The sequence below is a fragment of the Dromiciops gliroides genome, chromosome 4, assembly GCF_019393635.1.
Source record: "Dromiciops gliroides isolate mDroGli1 chromosome 4, mDroGli1.pri, whole genome shotgun sequence".
Lineage (NCBI taxonomy): Eukaryota > Metazoa > Chordata > Mammalia > Microbiotheria > Microbiotheriidae > Dromiciops > Dromiciops gliroides.
In genome coordinates this window covers 65,447,390-65,467,801 of record NC_057864.1, presented here as the reverse complement: position 1 = coordinate 65,467,801, position 20,412 = coordinate 65,447,390, and the positions used below count along the sequence as shown (strand labels likewise).

Here is a 20,412-nt window from a genome sequence, read left to right as displayed (position 1 = left end):
CTTTGCTTGGCAAGGAGATAAAATGTCTATTGGCCGGCAGTTTCTGGACTCTTTTGGTTTGGTAACTATTTTATATCAGTTAAACTTCTTTAGGAAATGGTAATTAGCACATTTAGTATCATCATTTTCCAGTTTTTAAGCCAATAGCTTGTTATGGGTCAGGTTAGAGCTGTTATAATTATATGTAGTGTCTTTTAATATTTTTTCTTTCCTTTAATTTGGAGTTGATTTAGATCTTTGCTTTAACTAAGTGACAACCCTCCTACTTCCTGTCCAGCCTCTTCTGGGTGTTTTCTAGTTTATTAGACTCCATCCTAAAAAGTGGCAATCAGAATTAAGCAAAATGTTCCAGATATGGAGTGGCCAAGTGAGAGTACAACAGGATGCTATGACTCTGAACAAAGCCTAAGATTACATTAATTGTTTTGATTGCCATGTCACATTGTTGACATATTGAAATTAAAGCCCACTAAAACCCCACTGATTTTTTTTGGACAAAAGCTTGCAAATTATGCCCAAGGGGCTATAAAGCTATATGCATACAATTTGACTCAGCAATAACACTACTAGGTCTATATCTCAAAAAGATCGTATAATATATTTATAACAGCTCTTTTTTTGTGGTGGCAAATAATTGGAAATTCAGGGGATGCCCATTAATTGGGGAAAGGCTAAACAAGTTGTGGTATATGAATGTAATGAAATATTATGCTATAAGAAATGGAGAGCAGTATGACTTCAGAAAAACCTGGATAGACTTACATGAACTGATGCAGAGTGAAATGAGCAGAACCAGGAGAACACTGTACACAGTAACAGTAACATTATGTGATGATTAACTGTAATAGAATTAGCTCTTCTCAGTAATACAATGATCCAGGACAATTCCAAAACACTCATGATGGAAAATGCTCTCCACATCCAGAAAAAGAACTATGGAGTATGAATGTAGATTGAAGCATACTATTTTCACTTTTGTTCTTGTTTTTTAATTGCTTCTTTCTCGTGGTTTTCCCCTTTTGTTCTGCATCTTCTTTTACAACATGACTAATGTGAAAATACGTTTAACGTGATTGTTCATAGATTGGGGCAGCTAGGTGGCATAGTGGATAGATCACTGGCCCTGGAGTCAGGAGGACTTGAGTTTAAATCCGGCCTCAGACACTTAACACTTACTAGCTGTGTGACCCCGGGCAAGTCACTTAACCCCAATTGCCTCACCAAAAAAATAAAAAAAAAAGAATGCTGAAAACTATCTTTACATGTAATTGGAAAAAATAAAACACAATACTATTAAGAAAAAAAAGCTGTTTAACCATGGTGCGGTAAGTAGCACCTGGAGTCAGGAAGACTTGAGTTCAATTGTGGCTTCAGATGGTTATTAACTATGTGCCCCTGGGCTAGTTGTTTAACCTTGGCTTGCCTCAGTTTCCTCACCTGTAAAATGGGGAGAATGATAGCTCTTATTTTCCCAGGGCTGTTGTAAGGATCAAATGAAATAATAATTATAAAGCCCTTAGCACTGTTCTTGGCACATAATAAGCACTATATAAATGTTACCTGTTATTAACTATTATTACCTTATACTTTTAAAATTTCAGTTTAATATTTTACACTAACCCTATTAAGTTTCATTTAGTAGTTTTAGCCAATGATCTAGCTTATCAAGATAGTGTGTGTGTGCATGTATGTGAAGGGTTTGTAGTTTATCTTGCCTGTTGTCCATACTTTGTGCATTTGTGTATAAATATCTAAGGACATGGATTTTATTACTTGCTGCTTTCTTGAAGCAAACCTGTCTTTTTAGTATCAGCTCTAGTCATATTCCCTTCTTGAAGTTTTTCCTGGAAGTAATCTTTGCGTGGTACAGAAATTAGAGAAAGCAGTACTATATTATACAGGGTATTAAAGAACTCTTGATGCGATTTTAGGCTATCAAAGCTTAAAATTTGCTCCAAGACTTTGGACATCCTTCTTTTGTACTTTGTATGGGAGGTACTTGAATTAATGAATATAAAAACATTTATTAAAGCTTCCTATGTGCCAAGCAGTGTGCTAAGTGCTAGATTTGAACAAATACAAAAGTCCTTGTCGTTAAGGACCACATTCTAGTAAAAGAAGACAGCACAGGGGCAGCTAGGTGGTGCAGTTGATAAAGCACCGGCCCTGGATTCAGGAGGACCTGAATTCAAATCTGTCCTCAGAAACTTGACACTAGCTGTGTGACTTTGGGCAAGTCACTTAATCCTCATTGTCCTGGCCCCCCCCCCCCCAAAAAAAAGAAGACAGCACATACTGAAGAATGGTGGCACTTGGGTTTGGAAAATTATAGGGTTATTTATGAGTTATTGGATCAACCACTATTTTTTTGGGAGGGTGAGGCAATTGGGGTTAAGTGACTTGCTCAGGGTCACACAGCTAGTAAGTGTTAAGTATCTGAGGCTGGATTTGAACTCAGGAACTCCTGAATCCAGGGCCGTTGCTTTATCCACTATGCCATCTAGCTGCCCCTCAACCACTATTTTTTAAAGTGCTTGCTAAGTGCTAGAGATACAAAGAAAGACACAAAATGCAGTCACTGCTCTAAAGGAACTCATTTTAATGATGGAAACAAATTAAAAATAAGTAGGTAGAGTCAAGAGGTAAACTGATTTAAGGGAATGAATTGCACATCCTTTCTAGTAGCAATGGCAGTATTTTTTTTTTTTATGGTTTCAGAACCAAAAAGTATGGAGAGGTGGATTTTGCAGTTGTGGCAAGGCAGCTGGTGAGAAAATGGCTAGGGAGGGAAGTGATATATACTTGATTAAGAGAATGAATGAGCTCATATATTTTCAACTTGTTTCTATATGTTTCTCTCCCCAAAGAGATCATTCATTTGAGTCACCTTCTCTTTGATTCTCCTGAGATGATAGAAATGGATAATTTGTGTCATCAACTAAAAAAAATACTAGGGTTATAATTTTTTTTTGTGGGGGCCACTCAGGGTCATTAAAAGTATTGCCTAGTCTCAAAAATAAAATCCTATCTGCTCTCCTCCTTTTACTAAATTCTAGTCTGAGTGGCTTCCATCTTTTTTTTTTTTTTTAATTTTTGCAGGGCAGTGAGGGTTAAGTGACTTTCCCAGGGTCACACAGCTAGTTAAGTGTCAAGTGTCTGAGGCTGGATTTGAACTCAGGTACTCCTGAATCCAAGGCCAGTGCTTTATCCACTGCGCCACCTAGCTGCCCGCTTCCATCTTTATAGCTGTGATGTTTAAAATATTTGATATACATAGTTTTTGGGTAATGTAATCATTTTATAAATTTATAATTTATAATTAAGCATGCCAGCATGCTTATTTTTTGTTTTTTTTTTTGGGGGGGGGAATGGAGCAATGAGGGTTAAGTGACTTGCCCAGGGTCACACACTTAGTGTCAAGTGTCTGAGGCCAGATTTGAACCATCTTGCTTGTTAAGAAAAGGTCAGTGACAATCTTGAAGATCAAAGACCCCGTCATGGTAGTGGGTTCACAGTTTATATGTTCTTGGAGGAATAAGTGTTTCTAAGAGTGGCAATCAACTTTGATTGATTAACAATTAATGAGAAAATGAATATTATAATGGACAGTGGGCTATATTACAATGAGTGTCTTGGGGTATGTGACTTGGATCACCCAAGTCTTGGTCAAAGAGACTTATCAATTTCCATATCACCTGTCTGACAAAAGGGAGAATCAACATTTTCCCAGACCTGTATGAGCAAACACAGTGAGCTCATCATAATTCTAGCCCCCCAATATGTGCCCTACCTCTATTGCTTGGCTGCTTGGAATAGTTTTCACATCAGTCATTTTTCCCTCTCAGGTGTCATGCAAGACAATGGATCCATTACCAGAACCAGAGCTTCTTCCCAAGGAAATAGAAGTCTCCGAAGATCCAGAAACTTCTGAGAAATCCGAGGAAATACCTGGTTTAAATCCTCTTCTTCGACATATTCTTACAGGAAACATAGATCGACTGCAGAGGATTTTTGAAGACCCAGAAGATCCCTATCACTCTGAAGCCATGCAGCTAGTCATGGAAGAAGATGTCATTGGTAGGAACTTGTTGTTTACAGCATGCATGGCTGGACAGAGTGACGTGATTAGAGTATTCGCAAAATATGGTGTCAACCTGAATGAGAAAACGGCTAGAGGTATTCTATTTTTTTTTTTTTTGGTCTTATTTCTAAGGAATGAAATCAGTCAACTAACAAAGCGATCTAATATCTTTAATTTAAGGTGGAGTAAATTTGACGGCCATTTTTATATTTTCCTTTCACTTATAGATAGGCAACAGGTATCTCAAGAAGCAAGGCAGTTTAAATGACCCTTGTGTTGTGTAAAGGCATGACTTTCTTTCAGCTCTCTCTTCCCTCTGACTGGAGGAGCCAGTGTTCCAATGGCTCTCAGACACCTTCATCTTTCTGATGAAGTCTTTTACCTCTTTAGAAGAGTGACTTCTTTGTGTCTTGGTGAAGGCTATGGACCCCCTGCTCAGTAGAATGTTTTTAAATGCATAAAATAAAATACATAGAATTACAAAGGAAACATATCATATTGACATATAGTTACCAAAGTTTTAACAAAGTTTTAACAAGTTCATAGACCCCCAGGTTAAGCACCCCTGGCCTATAGTAAACACATGCAGTTATGGGTTTAATGATCTTCTCTATGCAGGTCATCCTCATATTTATACGTCTAACCCTACTTATTCTTGAGCATTATTATTATTATTATCATATTTATAATTATATTTAATATTATTATATTATTCATGCCCTACATTGCCTGTTGAATATTTTGAATTGGATGTCCCATAGGTATCTGAAACTCAGCATATTGAAAACTCTGTCTTTCCCCTCAAACTTCCTCTCTTCCTCTCAGACTTTTCTACTTCTATCAAAAGTTATCACTATCCTTCCAGTCAACCTTGATGTCATCCCTGATCTCTCACTCTCCCTTTACCCTGGGCAGCTAGGTGGTACAGTGGATAAAGCACTGGCCCTGAAGTTGGGAAGACCTAAGTTCAAATCTCACCTCAGACACATACTAGCTGTGTGACCCTAGGCAAGTCACTTAACCCCAATTGCCTTCAAACATCTGGGGCCATCTCCAGTTGTCTTGATATATATCTTGCTACTGGACCCAGATGGCTCTGGAGGAGAGTGAGTCTGGTGACTTTGCACAGCCCTCTCTCACTTAAATCCAATTCACTGCAAGTTATGACATCATCCCGATATCATGGTCATCTCTGAGAATGAAGGACAAACAACAACTCTTTTTCCCCACATATCCAATCATTTGTCAAATCTTATCAATTTCACCTTTCTACTCTCTCTCATACATCTTCAAAGCCTAATTCAAGGCTTTATCATAGCCTTACTTGGACTATTATAGCAACTTCCTAAATGGCCTCCTTGGGGCAGGTAGGTGGTATAGTACATAAAATGTTGGGCCTGGAGTCAGGAAGACCTGACTTCAAATCCTGCCTTAGACACTAGCTATGTGACCCTGGGTAAGTCACTTAACCCTGTGCTTCAGTTTCCTCATCTGTAGAATGAGCTAAAGAAGGAAATGGCAAACTACTACCAGTATCTTTGCCAAGAAAACACTAAATGGAGTCATGAAGAGTCAGATAGGACTGAAATAACTGAATGATAAAAAATGACCTCTTTGTCTCAAGCCTATCTTATCACCAATCCATTTTCTCACAGAACTGCCAAAATGATTTCCTAAAGCCTCGGTATGATCATGTAACTTTCTTGCTCATTACATTCCAGTGGCTGTCTATTACCACTGTGATTAAAAAGCAAAAGCAAAAAACTCCATTTGTTACTTAAAGACTTTCACAACCCAGCTTCAATCTCCCCTTTCAGGATTATTATACATCATGATCTCCCATGTACGATCTATCCAGGCATACTTTGTTGTTGTTTTTGCTGTTCCTCATTCACAACACTCCCTTTATCCTCTCTGTTCCTTTTTCCATCTCTTAAATCCCTAGTTTCTTTTAAAGTTCAACTCATCACCTTCTATATGAAGTCTTTCCTGTTTCTCCCAGCTTCTAGTGCCTCTCCTTCACAATAACCCCTATTTATTTTATACATACATGCATACACACACATATATGCACATGTTGTCTCCTTTTGAAAGAATGTAAATTCCTTGAGGGTAAGGATTCTTTCTCTTCTGTCCTTGTATTGCTAACATCTAACACAGTGCCTGGTCCATGGTAGGTGCTTGATTTAATCGAGTGAGCTTCTAGAGAGACAAGAAAGCTATTTGGGCATATCTGAAAGAAGGGCATTCTCACCCCAGGTGTGAGAGCATATTCATCTCATCATACTACATGTACACCATACAGAATGTACACTTGTACTACTGTTCCTTATCCTTATACTGCTAATAGTTTTCTAACTCTTTGCCTTACTGTAAGCCTTTTCAGTGCCTGAATAAATGTTTTGGGGATTCAAAAGTGAGTCTGCTTGTTATTTTCAATACTAAAAACCTAAATGATGAGTTTTAAAAAATGAGGTTGGTTCTCAAATATACCTTCTCTGAATCTGAGTTTCTTCATCTATATATTTGAGGGGTCCTATTAGGGACCTTTGTGGTCCCTTCCAGCTCCAAATTTGTGATCCAAAGGCTCCCCCTCTCTGCATTTTTGATGTTGATCTCTTCTACAAGAAAAAGTACTCTGAAATATCCAGATGTATTTGATTTGATTGTCTTTGTTCACCCTGTCAGGTTACACACTCTTACACTGTGCTGCAGCCTGGGGCCAAGTGGAGACTTTGAAAGCCCTGGTGGATATGGAAGTTGACGTTGAAGCACTGACCTTCCGTAACGAAACAGCCCGGGATGTGGCTATTCGGTACTCCCAGACGGAGTGTGTGGATTATCTAGACTTTGCAGGTATCTGCGACCTGAATTAGAAACATTTTTCTTTTTGCCTTGAAAGTCATTCATTCAGAGGTTGTGTCACTAAGTCAGTTAGTCCATCTGAATGATGGACGGTTCATTGTGAAGCAGATGCTGTGATGTAGAGGAAAGAGCACAGAATTTGGAATCAGGAGATCTGGCTTTAGATTCCAACTTGAACACCAGTCCTTGGTGAGCCACCTAGCAGGAGTCCTGAGGATTATCATTCTTGTATTCCTTATGTGACAGGGTTATTTCAAAAACCAAATGAGGTAATGTAATCAGTAAAACTCTTTGTAAACTTTAAAATCGCCTACGTTATATTTCACTTTTTACACCCACGTTGAATAAATATAGTCACAATCACCATGGCTGTCCTTGCTTTCAGGGCATGGATTCTGTCATCTGCTGAATTTTGCTAGTCATGGAACATTGCTTTGTAGAGTGGGAAATTTGCACAGCAGAAGCTTTTTGCTTGGCTTTTCAGAATTTCAGCAGGTGTTTTGTGTTTGCAAATGCTTAAATATGGGTAAATTCAGTGTGTGTGTGTGTGTGTGTGTGTGTGTGTGTGTGTGTGTGTGTGTGTGTGTGTGTGAGTGTGTGAATCCAGTTTCTCCAGGCCCAGAGTGGCCTTTTGTTTCAAGAAAAACAGTTATTTTGTTTGTACATTGTGAGCTACACTACCTAGGTGACACCTCTGTAAAAGAAAACAACAATACAGCATGTGGATACTCATAAAAGAACACCTGATCATAGGATGTACTTAAGCTTTATGCAAACTATGTTTAGAAAAAAGTATAGTCTAAAAAAAGCATAGTTTATAGTCAGACCAGGGGCAGCTAGGTGGCGCAGTGGATAGAGCACCGGCCCTGGAGTCAGGAGGACCTGAGTTCAAATCCAGCCTCAGACACTTAACACTTACTAGCTGTGTGACCCTGGGCAAGTCACTTAACCCCAATTGCCTCACTAAAAAAAAAAAAAGTTTATAGTCAGACCATTATGGCAGCTTTTTGATAGTACATTGTTTTTCATTTAGGAATAATTCAATTCATTTCAACACATATTTGTTAAACACCTATTATGTCTAAAGGATTATACTAAGAAACAAAGGTAATAATAATAATAATAATAATGATAATAAAAGCAATAATAATAGCTGGTATTTTTAGGTTTGCAAAATACTTTAAAAATATTATTTTATTTTGTCCTCACAATAATCTTGTGAGCCAGGTGCTATTTAACAAATGAAGAAACTGAGGCAAACATAGTTAAGGGATTTGTCCAGAATCATAAAACTAGGAAGTGTCTGATGTGGGATTTGAACTCATCATTTTGACCCCAGACCGAGTGCTTTATCCACTGCTCTACCTATCTACTTAGCTGCCTAAGATGAAAACTGCCAATTTCCTGCCATCAAGGAGATTAAACCTTTGTGGGGAATAGGGCACAAATATAAGTCACTGTTATGTATGGTAGAATATGATAGTTATAAAGGAGAAATCCAGACAAAGTGCTCTCAGGAAATTTGAGAAGGGAATACTGTTATAAAAAGGAAGAGAAGCACTATCAGTACAAAAATATTCATAGCTTTTATTTTTCTTGTAGCAGAAAATTGAAAACACCCTATCTGTCCAAGATAAACATTAAACAAATTATGAGAGGAAAAAGTATTTGAGGAGGGAGAGATCCCTTTTATCTGGGGCAGAGGATCAGCTATCTTTGTAGTGTGGAGGTACTGGTCAGGAGGTTTATTCATTTGAGTTCCTCTAGCCCACTTGATAAAATTATAAGGGTCAGGCAACAGAGACAAAAAGTGTTAAGGTCTTAAAGTATACAGAAGTGTTTATATTTGTATGATACTCTATTGGTTCTTTCGGAGACATGAAGAAGTTCCTTAATTAATCTCAATGGAATTGTAAACTTTTGCCTGGTCCAAGCATTAGTCATGCCCCTGGTATCCTTTAAAAAGCAAAGACAAGGGCAGCTAGGTGGCGCAGTAGATAAAGCACTGGCCCTGGATTCAGGAGGACCTAAGTTCAAATCCAGCCTCAGACACTTGACACTTACTAGCTGTGTGACCCTGGGCAAGTCACTTAATCCTCATTGCCCTGCCCAAAAAACAAAAACAAAACAAAAAGCAAAGATAGCCTCTCCAAGGAGTCTGTCAAGGCAGGAAGCAGCTCTGAGGGGGATATCCTCTGGCATTTGAGAAGGGAGCCAGTTTTGAAAGAAGAACCTAGTTTTTGAGAAGGAATTTTTCCTTGTCTCTTGGCAGAGGGTTGAGGGGACTAGTGGTGTGTGTGATTTCTCTCTGCCTCCCTGGACCACCCACCATGGCACCTTGCAAGTACAATGACTTACCTAATCACAGACACTGTGCTTAACAAGGAGCAGGCCCAGAAGCCCAGGGGAAGATTATAACCATCAGAAACACCGAACCTGGGAGATTAGTCTGAGGATTTTGTGAAAAGAAAAAGGATACCAGTGTGTCTGCACTTTCACAAGTCACACTCTCCTTGTCGATTATGTTTCTTAAGTTTGTCCCTCTCTACTAGTGTACTCTATGTTAGTGTCCCTGCTTTTCCTACTGATACAACTTGTGTTTGTGGGAGAGATTTTGGTAGCTATTTTTCTTATAATATCATTCTAGTGAATGCCTTTGCTTTGTATTAATTGTGTTCCTTTACCGACTGTTAAAGGTAAATGTACTAGTGGGGGCTCATAAGCTATAGTTTTATGAACATAGACTCACAGAGTACCTTGAATCTGGAGTAGTCGTCCCTTCAAAAAACCCAACCTTCAAGTGTCAGTGGTATCTATTGGTATCATCATGTTATTATTATTGTTCTTGATCTTAGAATGACTGTTTTTAGTTTTCATAATATTTAACCAACCCCACATTTCTGATATGAATGCAACCTGGTCATAGCGAATAAAGTTTTGGATAGGTGTTTTGGCCTCTTTGTTAATATTTTATTTAAAAATTTTTATGAATATTCCCTAGGGATACTGGTGTATTAGTTTTCTTTCTCTGTTTTGTCTCTCCTTAGTTGATATATCAAAACCATAATTATATCATAAAAAGATATAGCAGAATCCTTCTTTTTGCTCTCTTCACAAACATGATATAATATTGTTGAATTTCTTTAAATGTTTTGTAGAATTCACTTGTAAATTTATCTGGTCTCATGTTTTTTTGTTTGGATATTTCCCTTTGGGAGTTCATTTATGGCTTATATTCAATTTCTTTTTCTGGGATGGAGCTATTTAAATTCTTTATTACTTATTCTGTTAATTTCAACATTTTATATTTTTGTAAATATTAATCATTTAAGTTGTTGACTTTGTTGATATGTTTTGAATAATTTCCTTTATTTCTACTTCATTTGTTGTGAATTCTCCTTTTTCATTTTTGATACTGGTAATTAAGTTTTTGTCTTTATTTTAAAATTAAATTAGCTCTGGGGGTGAAGCCAAGATGGCGGAGAGAAGCTAGGAACTTTCCTGAGCTTTCCCGTATTTCCCTCAAAAACATTAAATAAAGCCTTTAAACAGATTCTGGAACTACAGAACCTACAAAAAGAGAGACAAAATCCTGCTATATGAGATAATTTAGAAGACTTCAGAAAAGGTCTGTCTCACCTGGGTGAAAGGGGAGGGCGGCTCAGCACTACTCATCCCAGCTGGCAGCTCACCTCAGCAAAGCTCAGCTCAGTGGGCAGCTCTCTCAGCGGGCAGCTCTCTCAGCATAGATTGGCTCAGTGGGCAGCTCAACACTGTTGCAACTCGACACAGCTGAGAGTGCAGCAGCCAAGAATGGGGGCAGCTGACAGCAGTAAGAAGCTTACAACCATGAACCCTATGCCCCAGGAGCAGACTTCAACATGATAAGTTTAAAAATAGCCTACAACACGAGCAAGAAACAAAAAAGGACCCTTACCATTGACAACTTCTATGGTGAAAGGGAAGACCAAAACTCAAACACAGATGAGTTTGTCAAAATGCCCACAAGTGAAGATTCAAGATGGAAGATGATCTGGTCTCAAGACCAAAAAGCCTTCTCTGAAGAGCTCAAAAAGGCTCTTAAAAACCAAATAAGAGAGGTAGAAGAAAAAATGGAAAAAGGAATAAGAAAAATGAGAGTTACACTGGAAAAAGAAGCACAAAAAATGACTAAGGAAAACAATTCCTTAAAAAATACAATTGGCCAAATGAGAGAAAAAATTGGCCAAACAGAAAAAGACGTGCAAAAACTTACTGTGGAAAATAAGGCCTTAAAAATTAAAATTGAGCAGATGGAAGCTGATAATTCTATGAGACAATAAGAATCTCACGAGCAGAATCAAAAGACAGAAAAAAATAGAAGAAAATGTGAAAAACCTCATTGGAAAAACAACTGACCTGGAAAATAGGTCCAGGAGAGATAATCTGAGAATTATTAGACTACCTGAAAACCATGATCAAGAAAAGAGTCTAGACACCATATTCCAGGAAATTATTAAGGAGAACTGCCCTGAAATTGTAGAATCAGAGGATAAAATCATCATTGAAAGAATTCACTAAACACCTCCTGAAAGAGACCCCAAAAGGAACACTTCAAGGAATATTATAGCCAAACTCTAGAATTATCAGGTGAAGGAGAAAATACTCCAAGAAGCCAGAAAGAAACCATTTAAATACCATGGAGCCACAGTCAGGATTGCACAGGACCTGGCAGCTTCAACATTAAAGCATCGCAGGGTTTGGAATATGATATACAGGAAGGCAAAGGAGCTTGGATTACAACCCAGGATCAACTACCCAGCAAAACTGATCATTCTCTTTCAGAGGAAAATATGGACATTCAATGAACTAGGGGACTTCCAAGACTTCCTGAAAAAAAGACCAGAACTGAACAGAAAATTTTATCTCCAAATACAAGACTCTAGAGAAATATAAAGAGGTAAACAAGGGGGAGAAAAGCGTTGTTCAATGATGTTAAACTGCTTGAGTCCATATGATGGAGGATAATGCTTTTAACTTGAGATCTGTATCTCTGTAAAGGTATTGTTATTAAATCAACTTTGATGTGATGATATAAAGAAACTTAAGGGGCAGAATAAAAGAAGACTAGGGGGAGGAGAGGAAGGGGGAGGTGGAATGGGGTTAATTATATCATATGAAGAGGCACAAAAAGAACCCATTACAACAGAGGGAAAGAAGGGAGGGGTGGGCATTGTTGCAACCTTACTCTCATCAGATTTGGTTCAGGGAGGGAATAAAATACACTCCCATTTGTATAAAGAAACTTAGCTTACTCTGTAAGGAAACAAAAGGGGAAGGGGAAAAAGGGTGGTATTGATAGAAGGAAGGGCACAAGTGAGGGAAAAGGGGGCAAGAAACAGAAGGGCTGCTGATAAAAGGGAGGGCAGATTGAGGGAGGCAGTGGTCAGAAGCAAAACACTAGTCAAGTGAAATAGGGGGAAAGAAGGGGAAAAAAGAGTACAAAGGAGAAAAGAAGATGGAGGGAAATAAACAGTTAATAATTCTAACTGTGAATGCATATAAGATTTACTAATTAGTCAAATATATTTTTCCTCCCTGGCTTTGTTTGAGTAAGGAGTATAAACTGCTGTGGGCATACTGGTGGGGAAGTCGGTGAAGGGGATTACATCAAGCATAGCACACTAGACTCCCACTGAGCTCTTCCCTCTTACAATTGGAAGCACCTAGGTATGGTAATTCACTTTATGTTCCTGTGCTTGTATGCTCTTCCTATGACAGGACTTAAATAGTCACAAAGCTTGCTCAGGAAAGTTTTTTTTAAAATGTCCTCATGTTAACTTAATTCAGAGCTTTACTAGAATACCAAGCTAAGATGCTGTTCTATAGAAATTCTTTATTTAATTCCTAATACTTCATTATTTAATGAAGAGCAGAAATACATAGCAATGAGATTTTTCTGTACGTGTTAGTAAAATACTTCATAGAATACTTTTTAAAAAGCTGAGTAGAAGTGACTTCTCTATGCAGTTTTTGAATGTAGGTCTCACAAATGTGGCAAAAAATTTGATAAAGTTCACAAAAATAATTTTTTATCCAAAAAAGAGTCTTCTCTTTCAATAATTTCCTTCTAAAAGATCCATAGTAGAGGGATTTGAATTAATGTGTGGACACATTTGGAAGCTCCAGTCGAGTGTGTTTTCATCCCTTTTTTCCCTTTTTCTTCTGTGTTTTAATTTTTTGGTGGAATGGTGGGATACTTGCTTTAGGTATCTTGTCAGCATTGATGTGGTTGACATCAGCCTGCAGAGGATTTTGTCAACGTCATAAATGGACTGATTTTGTTGACCATCATTTGAGGAAAAATTATCTTCTGGCTAAAAGAGAGAAACAACCAATAGCATAAAACATTTTTCTTTCTGGACACCAAACCTCACCTATTTGTGAACATAGAAACCCAAACCTTCCCTTCATAGTTTTCAGGTTTCTAGCTGACTCGTCATTCTGAAGGGGATGTGGAAGTGAAGGCATACCACCTTTTATTTTCTAACCCCCTTCTATCCAAAAGGAGATCATCTTGATTGCCATCATCAATAGATAGTTATCAAGTTCCTACACAGTAGTAGGGAGCCATGCTATGAGACTGAATACAGTTCACCCTAATCAGGAAATGGCAAGGATTACTTACTCAGCCCTTGCTATTCCTTTCTCAGAACTTGGCCAGATCACATTGTCATTTCTAGTGGGCTTCTCTTCTAGTGTTCAGCTGACATCACAGGTGCTGAAAATCTGACACACCAGGTGATTTGGTATCTCTTATAGGTGTCCAAAGTTTTTCCCACGTTCATGCCTTTGCTTATGACTATAAAGCTCTCCTCTCTATCTCCATGTATTGAAATAGTATCATTTCCCTGTTCAAATGCTGTCAAAGCCTTTGTTGATTTTGCCAGTCAGAAATAATCTTTGTTCTTTTATTATTTTATATCAAATTCTGCATTATGACTGCTTTATAATTATTTAATAGTTATCTAGGTGTAGCTTTCCTCTTGAGAGAGGTCAAGGACCATGTATTAATTATGTATGTACATTGTATTTTACATGTAGTAAATACCTGATAAATTGAACAAATCAGTGAGAACTTCTCTTAAGAAGCAACTAGATGAATAGAGTGCTAGACCTGGAGTCAGGGAAACCTGAGTTCAGAAGTGGCCTCAGAAAATGAATATCAGTGTGACCCTAGGCAAATCATTTAACCTCTGTCTGCCCTGCCCCAGTTTCCTTATGTGTTAACTGAGAGTAATAATAGCACCCACCCTCCAGGGTTATTGTGAAAATAAAATGAGATAATATTTGTCAAGAACTTTGCAAAACTTAAATCACTAGATATGCTAGATATTACTATTCTTATATTAGTGAATTATTAATGTTGCACATCAGTGATTATAAGATCATAGATACAGGGCTGTAAGGCGACTTCATTTTTACAGATGAAGAAAATGAAGTGCAGAAAAGATTAAATAACTTGCACATCACCATCGAAATGGTGCCAGATATGGGACTGGAACCCAGGTTTTTCCTTTCTCCAAGTCCTCCACACTGCCTAGTATCATTTAGGGAGAAGGGAAGCTCACAAGGAATATACATGTTCTCAGTGCCACCTAAATTTCTGCTCTCTCTGTCAATGCCCTAGTTACCCCATATCATAGAATTATAGACCCTTGTTGTTAGGAGGGCACTGAGCAAACAGGTCTGCCCATCCACACTGGGGAAAGAATTTCCCTTGTTATAGCACAGAGTTGAAGCAGAGGAAATGACCAAGAATTTGCTGAGGTTCAGAGCTCTACTCTTGGGCATGTTTGACAGGTCAGCCTATAAAAACCCACAGAACTTGAAGAAATTAAGGTAAAGGGAGACATCTAGAAAGAGGAGAATTTGGGTATAGGTAGATGTGAATTCTCTGTCCTTCACACCCTTTTTTGGTTATCGAAATAACAATTTGGTGAAAGATCAAGATATTCTACATTTAAAAAAATATAGGGAGGAAAAATAGTATAATATAAAGAGCAGTGAACATAAGGAACAGGGATGAAGCATTTGGAGGACAAAAATTGGGAAATAGAGTCTTCCCTGACACCATGTTTAACAATTCTGAAGGTGTAGTGTTTACTGCAGGTTTTGAGACTTTACTGAAATACATTGAACTTGATTTATTCCAAAGTAAATATCTTAGTGGAATTTTTGGCACTGAAGTCATATATATTTTCAAAATGTACATGTACAAAAAAAGGTGATCCTTCCTCCACAATCACCAGTTCTAGGTGTTGTGAGCCACTTAGTTTGTCTACCTCAGTACCCATTTAGAAACCTGCCTACAGCTTTTACTAGCTATGTGACCCTAGGCAACACTTATTATTCCCAAAACCCAGTTTCTTCATAGTAAAATGAGAGGTTTAGACAAGATAAAGTGTTTCCCAATAGCCTGGTAAAATTTAAAAAATTTTCTCTTGTGGACTTTTGTCGATCTCAGTTTCAAGTCTGGCAGTTCCCCAAGGCTCAGGGAGCTGTGCTCATGAGCTTGGTGAGATAGTTTGGTGGGAGGGGAAGGGAAAGTTAGAAGAAAAAAGTCAGAGGGTGAAGATGGAGGAGAAGGAAGAGTCAAATTTTTTGAGTTAATAGATTTTTCAAAGTAAGAATCTTTGGTAGTAAGTATGTATGTGTGCACGCGCGTGTGTGTATATGTGTGTGTGTGTGTGTGTGTGTGTGTGTCCTGGTTAAAAAAATTGCTGTGGTTTTTGCCAGTCAGGTTAATTTAAATAATTTATAAATTAAATATTTCATATTTAGGCATATTTAAGTGTGTAGACAACTGGTTTCAGAATCCTAAAGGCCTGACAGACTATGTGATCTCTCAGTGCCCCAGGACACTCACGAAGACCACAAGATGTAACCCACCAATGTGACAGTCTACGTTGGTAGAGGAGTTTTTTCATTGGGAGTTTCTCATACTAGTCATGGAAACCTCAGATAGAAACAGGGGGCCACTAAACCATACATAAGGCTGTCTGCAGTCACATATTGACTATGTTCTATTGTATTTTTATTAATTAAAAATGTTTACTAATTACATTTTAGTCTGGCTCAGGCTACACTTGGGAGTATGGGCCTATAGTTTAATGTCTCTGCCTTACACCAATGAAATCACAGGTCCATCTCCTTCCTCCCTTCCCCCCCAAAAAAAACCAAAAAGAAAATTAAATATGCTAAATATGCTAACATTAGGAGACATCTTGAGCTCTTATTTTCTCTGAGAAAGAAGTTTTCAGTGCCTGGGCTTTTTTTAAAACAGTGAGAGTCAAGACCAGAAGTTGTGATGTGTCATTGTTTTCAATACTTCTTTTTTTTTGGAGGGGAGGAATGAATTTGTGATTTCAACTGCTGTATACCAATCAGCAAGTGCTCTGCAGCCCACTTTATGAGAGACTTGCCTGGAGGCAGTGAAATTAAGTGACTTGCCTCTGGTCAGACTCCCGGTATATGTCAGAGACAGGCCTGGAAACCATATCTCCTATGCTTTGGGTCGCTTCTCTATCCACTAAGCTATGTAATCTTATCTCTAAGAAAAGGTCTTAACCTGTGATCCATGAGCATTTTTAAAGAATATCTTTAGAACTTTATTTCAATATAATTGGTTTCTTTTGTAATCATCCTATATACTTAATTAAAATTTTTTTATTTAAAACATTATTCAGAAGTTTTACCAGACTGTCAAAGGTGTCCATGATGCAAAAAAAAGGGTTAAGAACCCCAGCTCTAGTGGAAATGACTGGATTGGCAGTCAGGAGACTTGAATTCTATACTCAGTCTTGCCAAATAGCTTTATGATCAGTCATTTAAACTCTCTGAACCTCAGTTACCTCCTCTGAATAATGCAGGAAATATATTTTTACTACTAACCTTATAAGGTTGTTGTTTGTAAAAACAAAGTATTATGTAATCAATGTGAGTTATTATGAAATTGTACTGTGGTTTTTATGTGACCTCTTTTGTTGAGAAAGCAGAGAGTACTTAATCAGTATTATTCATATGAGACAGATGCGTGATAATAGTGTATTGCAAATAACCCATTGGCAGATGCAAGAAATAACTTTTTTTTTTATATGTGAGTTTTATAGTTCTGAGAAACAAAATTATCCATTGCCTATTTTGTTGGTTTTATGCATGCGTGTGTGTAAAATGTCACCCTTTGCTGAAAAATCTCAGAGCACAGCACAAGAAAATCACAAGATAGCTCTGGATTCAGGAGGACCTGAGTTCAAATCCTGCCTCAGACACTTGACACTTACTAGCTGTGTGACCTTGGGCAAGTCACTTAACCCTCATAGCCCTGCAAAAAAAAAAAAAAAAGATAGCATAGGACTGATGATCTGTTCAGGGGCTTACTTTACTTTCCCCAAATAATGTTATTTCTTAGCAAGTTATGTACAATGTGAGCCATTTCCCCCAAAGGATGTTGGGGGATTTCCCCAACATAAGAATAACCTATTTTTAGAATAACATGCTACATTCATTTGTGTACTTGAGGTGTTTGTGGGTATGCACACATGTGTTATATAACATGTTTCATTACAAATTTCCATCACTACTTCACCTTCCTTGTGTGTTTCTCCATTGGGGTCCAAAGATAACGTCCAGATAAAATAGTCAGGATTACAAAGAGAGCTTCCACTAAAATATAAGAGAGCTGAGTACAGCTCCAAAAATTGTAGCTCAACTTGTCCAGACCATAGGGCAAGTTGGAAGGTGGAGGCGTAAGCTTCATTAAGTCCACTTCCCCTGGAAGAATCTCCCATCCAACCTTTGCCCAGGTTGTTCTAGCACACATACAGAAACTCTCTTTGACAAAGCAGACAGACCATAGAGGAATGACCAGAGACAGGCCTTGAATGAACATGTTTCTTTTCCAGCTGTTAAAAAAACAAAACAAAACACAACAGCAATCTATGGTGAGTTGACCTGGTTTGTGCCAGAAGCCACGTCAGAGATTGAGCAGAGAAAAGTCCTTAAAAGTCACAATGAAATACTTTAGCTCCATTTTAAACAGAATGATATTTCAGTCATAGCATTTCAGATGAGTGCTATAATTTTCTGAGCCAGGAAAGCAGTAACTTGGAGGGCATTGTGACATCGTCAAATAGATTGATTCAAGGATAGTTCTATGAGGTCATAAAGAACTTCAAAGTTTCTAAGTTGGCAGTATTATAACTAAAGATGTACATAACCTTTCAGCATTGCAGATTCTTTCACTGTGTGTCTATTTATTTGCTCTTTACAAAACCCCTTTTATTCAAAGAATTAGGCATATTTCACATGAATCAAGAATTACAAATCTATGCCAAAATATTTGTTAAGTAATAAAGATGGGTAGCCATATATTAAAGTTCATAGGTAATAAAGGTAGGGGGTAAGTATAGTGAGACGTAGAAACGGCAGAAGAAAAAGCAATCAGGAGCAAGATTAGCTCTCCCATGACAGCCCTCCATGAGGCAACTGCTGAAAGAGCAAGAGATGGAAAATAACATTTTATGATTTTGAGGTTGATATACCCTGTTTTAAAAGGCAGGTTAGGTGGTACAGTTGATAGAGCATTGGGCCTGGAGTCAGGAAGACGAGTTCAAATCAGTCCTCAGACACTTACTATTTGACCCGGGCAAGTCATTTAACCCTGTTTGCCTCAGTTCCCTCATCTGTAAAAGGAGAAGTAGAAGGAAATGACAAACCATTCCAGTATCTTTGTGAAGAAAACCCCAAATGGACTCACAAAGAGTCAGATATGACTGAAGTGACTGAACAACAATAACATATCCTGTTTTAATATTTCATAAAAAACTCTGATATACATTCCCATCAAGTGTAAACTTCCTATTAGGGTAATGGTGAGTAAGAATACATTCACCCTTCTATTTTAGTAGATTGCTGTTTGTTAAAAGAAAGGACAGGTCACTTCAGGTTTTTCCTTTTTAAATAAAAAATTCTTGGGGGCAGCTAGGTGGTGCAGTGGATAAAGTACCAGCCCTGGATTCAGGAGTACCTGAGTTCAAATCCGGCCTCAGACACTTCACATTTGCTAGCTGTATGACCTTGGGAAGTCACTTAACTGTCATTGCCCCACCAAAAAAAAAAAAAAAAAATTATGGGTTTCTCCCTCATTGGAGGTCTTTAAGAAGATAGGCTGATATCTGCCTCCAGGGAAAGAACTAATGTCTGAATACAGACCAAAGCATACTTTTTTTTTTCTTTCATTCTTTTTCTTTCCTTTTTCTCTTCATTGCTTCTTTCTTTCCTTTTCTGTCTCCTTTCTGTTTCCTTTTCCATTTCCTTTTCTCTCCTGTCCCATCCTTTTCTTTATTTCCTTTTTCTTTTTCCTTCCTTCTTTCCAGTTTTTGTTCAAGTTTTTCTTGCACAAATGACTAATATGGAAATGGTTAACATCGATTGCACATGCATAGTCTATATTGGATTGTATACCATTTTAGAGGGGAGAGAGCAGGGAGGGATGTATAGAATTGGAACTCAAAACAAAAAATCACCATGAATGTTAAAATTGTTCTTACATGTAATTGGGGGAAAATATTATTTTTTAAAGTAATAAATATTTTTATTTATAGTTTTTAAGTCCCAATTTTTATCCCTTCTTTCCTCCTTCCCCTTTCCACTCCCTGAGGTGGCAAGCAATCAGATATGGGATTATACATACGTGATTATGTAAACATTCATATTAGTCATTTTGTACAAGAGAACTTGAATAAAAGGAAAAAAATGAAAGAAAGTGAAAAATAGCATGCTTCAGTCTGTGTTCGCATTCAATATCAGTTCTTTTCTTTGGAGGTAGATAGTATGTTTTCATCAACAGTCCTTTGGGGTTGTCTTGGATCATTGTATTTGTTGTGAATAGTTAAGTTATTCACAGTTCTTCATTAAACAATATTGCTGTTTCTGTGCACAATGTTCTCTTGACTTTGCTCACTGATCACTGCTACATCAGTTTATATGAGGTCTTTCCAGGCCTGTCTGATATCATCCTGCTGGTCATTTCTTATAGCACAATAGTATTCCTTCACCATCATATTCTACAGCTTGTTGAGCTATTCCCCAATTGATGGGCATTCCTTTGATTTCCAATTCTTAGCCACCACAAAAAAGAGCTGCTATAAATATTTTTGTACAAATAGGTCTTTTTCTCTTTTTGGATGTCTTTTGGGACATAAACCTAGCAGTGGTATTGCTGGATCAAAGGGTATGCACAGTTCTATAATCCTTTGGGCATAGTTCCAAATTGTTCTCCAGAATGGTTGGATCTTTTCACAACTCCATCAAGAGTGGATTAGTGTCCCAGCTTTCCCCATTGACCCCAACATCCAATATTTTCTGTTTTTTTGTTAGAAAATGTTATTTTTTTAAGAAAGGACTGAATAACTATTTGTTGTTTA

At 37.7% G+C, this 20,412-nt stretch overlaps 1 protein-coding gene across 1 annotated transcript in view; it reads left to right on the top strand.

Moving 5' to 3' along the window:
* ANKRD45 (ankyrin repeat domain 45) overlaps window positions 1–20,412 on the top strand; it is a 46,113-nt gene that overhangs the window by 11,070 nt on the left and 14,631 nt on the right. Inside the window, exons 2-5 of the mRNA XM_044003124.1 lie at window positions 3,846–4,176; window positions 6,770–6,937; window positions 13,639–13,703; window positions 14,715–14,827. Of these exons, the coding sequence (XP_043859059.1) occupies window positions 3,861–4,176; window positions 6,770–6,937; window positions 13,639–13,703; window positions 14,715–14,827 (662 nt within the window). The 5' untranslated portion in view covers window positions 3,846–3,860. The remainder of the gene's footprint in view (window positions 1–3,845; window positions 4,177–6,769; window positions 6,938–13,638; window positions 13,704–14,714; window positions 14,828–20,412) is intronic.